The sequence below is a fragment of the Culex pipiens genome, chromosome 1, assembly GCF_016801865.2.
Source record: "Culex pipiens pallens isolate TS chromosome 1, TS_CPP_V2, whole genome shotgun sequence".
Taxonomy (NCBI): Eukaryota; Metazoa; Arthropoda; class Insecta; order Diptera; family Culicidae; genus Culex; species Culex pipiens.
The window spans coordinates 106,858,098-106,868,172 of record NC_068937.1 but is presented as its reverse complement, the minus strand read 5'-3'; the positions used below and the strand labels follow the sequence as shown (position 1 = coordinate 106,868,172).

The window sequence follows — 10,075 nt, the reverse complement described above, 5'->3', positions numbered from 1 at the left end:
TAAATTATGTCAATTAAATAAATATGAGGATTCATCAACTGATTTGAACAAGGATCAGGGTTATCAGGTCAAAATTTGAAAAATCTGGCAAAGTATCGATTAAAAATCTGGAAAAAACTGGCAGACGAAAATCTTACAATTCTGAAAGGTGAGGGGGAAGGAGGATATAAATTAATTCAAAAGTTTATAGGATTCACATGGTTTAACTGATTTTATAGCCTCAAAAATGTTGAATTTTGTTTTTCTTCAAGAAATACACATTCTATTTTATTTTAAGTTAAATTCGTTCATTTCAATCAAAAAGTTGTTCAAAATGAGCATAAAGTGAAAAAAATCTGGCAAAATCTGTCAATATCTGGCACAGAGAAGGGTGGATCTTTATTCTGGCAGACACTTGAATAATCTGGCATTCCCAGATTTATCTGGCAACTTGGCAACCTGGCTTGTAAAATGCAATTAAAGCATGCCTTGACCAGAGTTTTCCCCAGACGTTTAATTATTTTTCAATTTGAAGGAAGCGGAAGCAAAATTTGTCGTCAAGAAAAAAAAAGATCATAATTAGAAAACCACAAAAATGTATCAAATGTCCCGAGATGGTAAAAAAAAAAATCGTGAATATTTGCCAAAATCCAGACTATCTCTCAACCCCTCTCCAAACAGGTCCTGGTCCAGCAGGGTACGGCCTCCCGTCGACCATCGGCTACGACGGCCACGACCCGCGAAAGCTGCGCAAACCGATGTACACCATGAAGAAACGTCCGACGACGCGGTACGATACGACCGGACCTGGTCCCGCATTCTACCACCCGGGTCGGAAGACTCAGCATGGAAATCCGTACTCGCCGGCGTTTAAGATGGGCTACCGGTTCAATACCTTCTGTAAGATTGTCGTTTGAGACAAAAAGGGACACTTAGTTATAGCTTCTTTGTCATCTGCATCTAGCCGATGACGTCAAACCCGGTCCCGGAGCGTACAACGTGGAGGTCGTTCCGGATCGATGCCTCAGGGGAAAACGGGCCGCAACGTACGTGATTGGAAAACGACTGCCGGAACCTGCCCGCGAGTTGATTCCGGGACCCAACGTGTACGCGTTCCCTCCGAACACGTGCAAGGTGCGCAATCCGACGTACCAGATTGGCAAGAAGTTTACCACTCCGTACGCCCTCGAAGGGCCCGGACCGGCCGCGTACGGTGTCACGAGCCGAAACCTCACCCACAAGCGCAACCCGACTTACTCCATGGGTGCGGGCCGGTCGATGCCGATTACGGACTATACGGGCCCTGGTCCGGCGGATTATAGCTTGATGAACCAGAAGCCGGGCGCTTCCGGACCGAAATGGGCCTTTGGGGTGAAGCATTCGATGTGGAGGCCACCGATGATCATTCCGGGGGATAATTGTTGAGAAATAAATGTGACCTTTTAGCAATTTTTTTACTTTTCTTTGTCGATTGAAATTTTATACAAGCAATTTGGATGTTTCCTAATGAAATCAATAATACCCACCCGAGGGCACAATTCAAATGGTCGTCCCCGACGGAGGAACCCTGGCGTTCCCTCTATGTAGAAAAGCGACAAATGAATTGATTTGGGTGTTAAATTACCACCATATTAAGATGTTTTCTCCATCGATGTTTCAACTAGTAACGATGAAAAACGATAGATAAAGAGGGGCTTAAAAGATAGACTCAATCAAGCACAGGCCGAGATTGGCCACAAACGATAACAAATTACGCGCCAATCTATTTTTAAATTAATTTTGATTGAGTCCGATTCGTTTCACCGATTTGTCTCGAAAGTCCTCGATGCGTTTTGGAAAGATTTTTGCAAAAAAGCTTTGGTTTGGAATTCTTGAGTTAGTATTTTTATTTAAAAAAAGGATATTAGCTATTCCACCTCAGACTCAAAATGAGCCCAGGATTAACGTTTTACGACGTGTTATTCTCGAGATGATTATCAGTGGGCCTAGAAAGCCTTATGCTGACACAGATTATCTTAGTCCCGGCCATTTCAGAATGGCAGAGAACCTGGTGGTCGAATTCCGAAGTCATTGGGCACTAACCGATTCGGTTAGGGTGATTTAGTGGCTATGCAAGTATTTTCTAAGCTTTTTATCTTTTCCATCCAAACACATATCGTCGCTGTCGTGCTAACTTGTCGTATGTCGTTTTTGGGCCAAATTGAGTTAAGAACGCCATTTTGACCTTCACAGATCCCCAAAATTCAATTTCAATCCGGAGATATTCAATGAAAACCAAAAAAAAAACTCCGTGCATTTTTGTCACTCTTCATTTTTGTTACTTTTCAGCCTGAAAATTGATGTAAGTGCGACAATTGGCCAAAGGGATTTCAGGTCAGAACGCGTTTGACACAGTTACGTCTAACCATTTAAAGTGAGCATATCAAATTTTCATTCAAGCAAAAATTTTATTATTTGTATTTTAAATTCGAAATCTAATTGTTGTTTAACTGTGCATAGTTTTCCTTGAAACATTCCCTTGTGTTGGATCGTGTTTATCTGTTGCTATTTCTTCTGTCGCGGTGTTTTGTTACATTTTTTTTTGGTCCTAAGCGTTTTATAAATATCTAGCAAAAGTACAATAGTAATAGTTGTGTAAATCCTTCAATCATTCCATAAATTGAGTGAGGGCTTGAACCTCACTTGTTTGAAGAAAAGAGTGAAGATTATCGATAAAGGAAAATGTACTGTATTAAGAATCAATAGTAAAAGAAAGACAGTAATTGTATGTTATACAGGGTTGTTAAAATATCTGCTCTCAGAAACTACAACTGCTCTCTGCGCCGAACATAGCCGAACACGTTTTCGTGTTTACACACTCGCGATTGACATTTTCCTTTTCTCTCTCATTCCCGCTTCCACGATCATCCTACCGCAACAGCGTTTAACCACAAAAGCCGCCACGAAAACAATTTCACAAACGCAGTTGAACGGGACGTCATGCGTGGTCGGCTCCTAATCGCCATCTCACGTTCTCTCTTTGTAGTTTTCGGAGAGATTGAGAGGCTCAGCGGTGAGAGCGCATAGTCGAGAAAAAAGGGAGGAGTGATAGAGAGAGAATGACATAGCTGTGAATCACGAGACACAAGAAGAGACCTTAAAAGCTCTAGTGACGGCTGCTTTACTCTCGGATGTTTTTGGTGCAGAGATAATCAATTGATAGCTTTTCTATCACTCATTTGCAACACTCACTGAAATAAAAAAAGCACCAAATTCCTAAATTCTAGGAATTTTGGCTCCTTTCCTTATTTAGTAATTGGGTTTTTTGGATTACTTAATAAGAAAAGGAATCCTAGAATTTAGGAATTTGGTACTTTTTTTATTTCAGTGCTGTTCTTAAACAATAACAAATAAAAGCTTTATGTAGTAGATACAGGAACAGCCAATAGTTAACCTTCCCTTGGTATTAAAAAAAAATCACACATAAGGTATTGGGGTCCTTTTCGACCCCAAACTTTAAAAAATCGTCAAAAATCCAGTTTTTGACCGATTCCGGTTCTTTTGGTCACAAATGAAAGCTTAGAACGTCCCCTTTCCGAAACCGACCTGGAAAACCGGATTTGGTCACTGTGGCCACCGGGAATCGGCTACAACCGAAAAAGGACCTTTTTGAGACCCCAACTTTGACGACCTGTATCTCCGGCAAATTTCAACCAATCAGGATGCTCCGGGTTGCATTCGACAGGTATTTACCTGTACTTTGACCACAAATATTAATATCAGGGCCAGGTGACCTACCGGTTCCGGAAATCCGGAACATCCGAAAAGTTCATATTTTACTGTTTTTCACATATAAGCGATACCAATACTCTCATGATAGTTGAAATTGATCCATAAAACTTACTAAAAACACAATACACGACTGCCAGAACCACTCTGGAGTGTTAGTGGCCACTTCCGGGTAACCTGGAACCGGTTCCCGGGTACCCGATGAACGGCCAACTTGACTTTTTTGGTGAAAACCCATCATGTTGCACATCAAACTCCATGAAATTGAAAGATATGTCCATCTTTGGTAATGCCGTTGTTCGCTGAGCCATCCTGGCCAATCTGGAACCGGTTACCGGTGGCCCCTTGGGGACATTCCCGGAATATGAGAGAAACCCTATCATCCGACATATCAAACTTCATGAAATTGAAAGATATGTCAATTTACGGTCATGCCGTTGCTCGCTGACCCATTCTGGCCATCATAGAACCGGTTACCGGTGGCCCCTTGGGGACACTTCCGGAATATGAGAGAAATCCTATCATCTGACATATCAAACTTCATGAAATTGAAAGATATGTCAATCTAAGGTCATGCTGTTGTTTGCTGACCCATCCTGGCCAATTTGGAACCGGTTACCGGTGGCCCCTTGCCCCTTGGGGACACTTCCGGAATATGAGAGAACCCCTATCATCCGACATATCAAACTTCATGAAATTGAAAGATATGTCAATCTACGGTCATGCCGTTGTTCCCTGATCCATTCTGGCCATTCTGGAACTGGTTCCCGGTGCCCTTTGGGGACATTCCCGGAATATGAGAGAAACCCTATCATTCGACATATCAAACTTCATGGAATTTTAAGATATGTCAATCTACGGTCATGCCGTTGTTCCCTGATCCATTCTGGCCATTCTGGAACTGGTTCCCGTTGCCCTTTGGGGACATTCCCGGAATATGAGAGAAACCCTATCATTCGACATATCAAACTTCATGGAATTTTAAGATATGTCAATCTACGGTCATGCCGTTGTTCCCTGATCCATTCTGGCCATTCTGGAACTGGTTCCCGTTGCCCTTTGGGGACATTCCCGGAATATGAGAGAAACCCTATCATTCGACATATCAAACTTCATGAAATTGAAAGATATGTCAATCTACGGTCATGCCGTTGCTCGCTGATCCATTCTGGCCAATCTGGAACTGGTTACCGGTGGCCCCTTGGAGACACTTCCGGAATATGAGAGAAACCCTATCATCCGACATATCAAACTTCATGAAATTGAAAGATATGTCAATCTACGGTCATGCCGTTGTTCCCTGATCCATTCTGGCCATTCTGGAACTGGTTCCCGGTGCCCTTTGGGGACATTCCCGGAATATGAGAGAAACCCTATCATCCGACATATCAAACTTCATGGAATTGAAAGATATGTCAATCTACGGTCATGCCGTTGTTCCCTGATCCATTCTGGCCATTCTGGAACTGGTTCCCGGTGCCCTTTGGGGACATTCCCGGAATATGAGAGAAACCCTATCATTCGACATATCAAACTTCATGAAATTGAAAGATATGTCAATCTACGGTCATGCCGTTGTTCCCTGATCCATTCTGGCCATTCTGGAACTGGTTCCCGGTGCCCTTTGGGGACATTCCCGGAATATGAGAGAAACCCTATCATTCGACATATCAAACTTCATGAAATTGAAAGATATGTCAATCTACGGTCATGCCGTTGCTCGCTGATCCATTCTGGCCAATCTGGAACCGGTTACCGGTGGCCCCTTGGAGACACTTCCGGAATATGAGAGAAACCCTATCATCCGACATATCAAACTTCATGAAATTGATAGATATGTCAATTTACGGTCATGCCGTTGTTCGCTGATCCATTCTGGCCATCATAGAACCGGTTACCGGTGGCCCCTTGGGGGCAATCCCGGAATATGAGAGAAACCCTATCATCCAACATATCAAACTTCATGAAATTGAAAAATGTGTCAATCTACCGGTCATGCCATTCTTCGCTTATGCATTCTGGCAATTCTGGAACATGTTCCCGGTGGCCCCTTGGGGACACTCCCGGAATAATAAAAAAAGAAACCCAATTATCCGACGAATCAAACTTCATGAAATTCATGGATATGTCAAACAAAGGTCAGCGAACAATTGCATGACCGTAGATTGACGTAGTTTTCAATTTCATGAAGTTTGATATGTTAGATGGTAGGGTTACTTTCGTATTCCAGAAGTGTCCACAAGAGGCCACTGGTAACCGGTTCCAAATTGGCCAGGATGGCTCAGCAAACAACAGCATGACCGTAGATTGACATATCTTTCAATTTCATGAAGTTTGATATGTCGAATGATAGGGTTTCTCTCATATTCCGAGAATGTCCCCAAAGGGCAACGGGAACCAGTTCCAGAATGGCCAGAATGGATCAGGGAACAACGGCATGACCGTAGATTGACATATCTTTCAATTCCATGAAGTTTGATATGTCGAATGATAGGGTTTCTCTCATATTCCGGGAATGTCCCCAAGGGGCAAGGGGCCACCGGTAACCGGTTCCAAATTGGCCAGGATGGGTCAGCAAACAACAGCATGACCTTAGATTGACATATCTTTCAATTTCATGAAGTTTGATATGTCAGATGATAGGATTTCTCTCATATTCCGGAAGTGTCTCCAAGGGGCCACCGGTAACCGGTTCTATGATGGCCAGAATGGGTCAGCGAGCAACGGCATGACTGTAAATTGACATATCTTTCAATTTCATGAAGTTTGATATGTCGGATGATAGGGTTTCTCTCATATTCCGGGAATGTCCCCAAGGGGCCACCGGTAACCGGTTCCAGATTGGCCAGGATGGCTCAGCGAACAACGGCATTACCAAAGATGGACATATCTTTCAATTTCATGGAGTTTGATGTGCAACATGATGGGTTTTCACCAAAAAAGTCAAGTTGGCCGTTCATCGGGTACCCGGGAACCGGTTCCAGGTTACCCGGAAGTGGCCACTAACACTCCAGAGTGGTTCTGGCAATCGTGTATTGTGTTTTTAGTAAGTTTTATGGATCAATTTCAACTATCATGAGAGTATTGGTATCGCTTATATGTGAAAAACAGTAAAATATGAACTTTTCGGATGTTCCGGATTTCCGGAACCGGTAGGTCACCTGGCCCTGATATTAATATTTGTGGTCAAAGTACAGGTAAATACCTGTCGAATGCAACCCGGAGCATCCTGATTGGTTGAAATTTGCCGGAGATACAGGTCGTCAAAGTTGGGGTCTCAAAAAGGTCCTTTTTCGGTTGTAGCCGATTCCCGGTGGCCACAGTGACCAAATCCGGTTTTCCAGGTCGGTTTCGGAAAGGGGACGTTCTAAGCTTTCATTTGTGACCAAAAGAACCGGAATCGGTCAAAAACTGGATTTTTGACGATTTTTTAAAGTTTGGGGTCGAAAAGGACCCCAATACCTTTAAAGTAACTTTTTTTATGGACGCTCCCCTAGGGGTCGTCCAAGGTTTGTTTGTTTTGTGAAATGTGTATTTATACTATAAATTTAATGTCAGAAAATTTCAAGGCTTTAGCATGTATATAGCAAAAGTTATGGCAAATTTAATTTTCAAAAAGGCCGAAAAGGACCCCAATACCGTAGGAAGGTTAATAAATAGAGAAAACAAACAAGCTTAAATTATAAAAATGACAGCTTATAAAGCAGATGAAAAATTATTTAAATAAACAAATAAATTAAGAAATCAAAAAAATATATATAGAAATGATAAACAGAATTGAAATTGCTACCAACTTAAAAGAAACTATATTTGTTAAGGAATCACATGGTTACAGCAGTACCAATTGGTCAAATAGAGTGGAAAAAAAATGAGAGATAAGATAACCAAAAGCTAATAAAAAAAAATGGTGGATAATAAACAGAAGCCGTTTAACAAAATCAGTAAAACAAAATAAAAACAGAAGATGAATGATATTTAAAAATGAAAGAAGAGAAACCCCGTTCTGCGATGTTTCAGGTACATCCACAGCAGTTGACTCAACAACAACATACTGCGAATCAAAACAATACCGTCTACCATCACAAATTACTTCCCTTTCCCACATTGTCACGCCCCTTTCATTCAGCCGTCTCGATTCTGACCCGCGGTGGTCAAAGAATTACGAGCCGTTTCCACAGGTCACCACCCGAGCATGAGTAAATAACAAGGGAAAAGCGTAATAATACCTTTCTCTGGTATCAATACCAAATTTTGGTAATCCTGGACCCTTTAAAATTTGTCTTAAGGATTAAGCAAGAGCAAAATTTGGTATCATACCAATTTAAGGTATTGTTTTGATATTGCAAAATTGCAGAATTTGTCAATGGTCGAACACCACATTTTGGTATTCTTTTGGTATTACAGTATTTTATCAAATTCCTCTGAAACTATGGGAAAATTTGGACCAATTTTGACTGGGATGTCTCAAAACGAATTCTTTCATTGAAACCCGGAAATTTCAAACTTGATTTTAAACAATTTTGATATACCCCCGAAAGAAATGACTTGAAATTGTGGAAAATTTTCTAAGTCAGGATGCCACATTTTGGTATTATTTTGGTATTGAAGTGTTTCATCAAATTCCTCTGAAACTATTGGAAATTTTTTATCAATTTTGACGAGATAATTAATTATGCACTAAAATGACTTGAAACCCAAAAATGTTTATGCTGATTTTAATTTTTTTTTTTTGATATACCCACTAAGATTTTTTTTAAATCGTTGAAATTTCTCTAAGTCGGGATAACCAAATACTTTGAAAAACGAGTCAATCGACAAATTATTGAATTTTGGTGAATTTCAATCCAGTTTAATTTTAATAACACTTATTTTTCAATCTTGTTTTTTTTCAGAAGCTTCAAGAACTTCAAGCACAGGCCGATCATCAATGAAAAATGCATTCTATGATTTTCGGTTCGACAAAAACGTTCAAAATATTTGCAACAGCATAAGAAATATTTTTTTGCGAAATGTTACCCCTGCAGTCTGTACATTAAATTTTCTTTCAAAAACATGTCGCTCGATTTATTACAGATGAGTAACGGGGAATGCGGCGTCGTTTAAATATTTTTTAAGCGTTACATAAAAGTCCTTTGACACCAAATTTCTAACTCTTCTCGGTTTCATAGTTTCAATTGTTTGTCATTTCATTCATGTGACATTAAATGCTTCACAACCTAAAATCTCTAAATTATGTTGTTGAGTACACTTTTAGTTATAGTATCCTGCTATTGAAAATTAAATAACTACAAAGAAAAAGTCAAGTTAAACTACCGTCAGATCATTGACTATATCGCGATGGAGCCACCTTAATTGAGACATTACCTGTGCCTAATTTCGTGCGTACAGGTTTCCAACTCCAACAGGAGATAAATCACCACCAGATCGACACCCCGTACGCCACACCCAACTCCAATCAACTCCATCGGACGTCTACCTCTCTACCCATGCAGACTTCCCAAACTATGAATAACAACAAACCTTGTGTGTCGAATAGCTTTATTAGCACCACATCCCCGACCGGCCATCAACCACGCACTTTTGGGGTGCTCCATGGACCAACCTGCCACTCCCGCCGAGGTCCGGGCAACCTCGACAACTATAAACATCTAATCAAATTAACTTTTTATTGCATCTAATCGGCTCTCGGGGCGGAGGAAGCGCAGTTTTAAATCCCGCGTTCTGTGGGCAGTTCCGTCGTCGTCGTCGTCGTGGCCCCTCCACGGAAATGGCCACGGAATTGCCGCGTCAACGACGGCCCAAAGTGGCTCGTTCGCGGGTCTAATTTCTTGACCATCCACAAACCCTTCGAGAAATGATCATGATCGCCCATCCGGTGTCTTCGGAACGTTTTGAAGACTGTTTGGTTTGAAGTGTAAAACAGACGAGGCTTTTAAAAGCATGCTTTTTTAAAAAAGTCTGTTTTTAAAGTGGTTTCTGTTTGATTGTGCCAGTTCTCTTTTTAGTGATGACACCAACCAACACATTTATTGCGTTATAACCGTCAGTTCTTAAACCAGTCCCGTGTGTTTCCGCTTTGAAAGGTGAAAATCGTTGCACATCGACCCAACGGCCAGTCGCCAGCGTTTCGAGTTTATTGCTTTATTGATATGTTCATGACATTTTTCATCCGGTAAGACTCCGAGATTAAGACTTTAAAAATGTGACCAACACGGTCGGTCTGGCTGTGGTGCATAATAAATGAGTGGCGTGGCGGTAATTTGATCCTCGTTATAACGTTAATTGGTGTTGTGTCCCACGGATCGGATCGAGTTAAGGAGTTCAGGGA

General features: G+C 41.3%; 1 protein-coding gene across 1 annotated transcript; it reads left to right on the top strand.

Moving 5' to 3' along the window:
* Window positions 1-453: 453 nt before the first annotated feature.
* Window positions 454-1,415, top strand: LOC120420737 (outer dense fiber protein 3-like protein 2). The gene is made up of 3 exons (XM_039583831.2): window positions 454-596; window positions 661-879; window positions 944-1,415. Exons 1-3 carry the CDS (start codon window positions 575-577, stop codon window positions 1,402-1,404), a joined length of 702 nt encoding a protein of 233 aa, XP_039439765.1. The 5' UTR covers window positions 454-574; the 3' UTR covers window positions 1,405-1,415.
* The last annotated feature ends 8,660 nt before the right edge of the window (window positions 1,416-10,075 follow it).

Excerpts from the sequence above, each read along its gene's own strand:
- LOC120420737 (XM_039583831.2), top strand. The coding sequence starts at position 575 with ATGTATCAAATGTCCCGAGATG. Across the intron at positions 597-660 it reads GTATCAAATGTCCCGAGATG|GTCCTGGTCCAGCAGGGTAC; the intron begins GTAAAAAAAAAA and ends CTCTCCAAACAG. Across the intron at positions 880-943 it reads CTACCGGTTCAATACCTTCT|CCGATGACGTCAAACCCGGT; the intron begins GTAAGATTGTCG and ends ATCTGCATCTAG.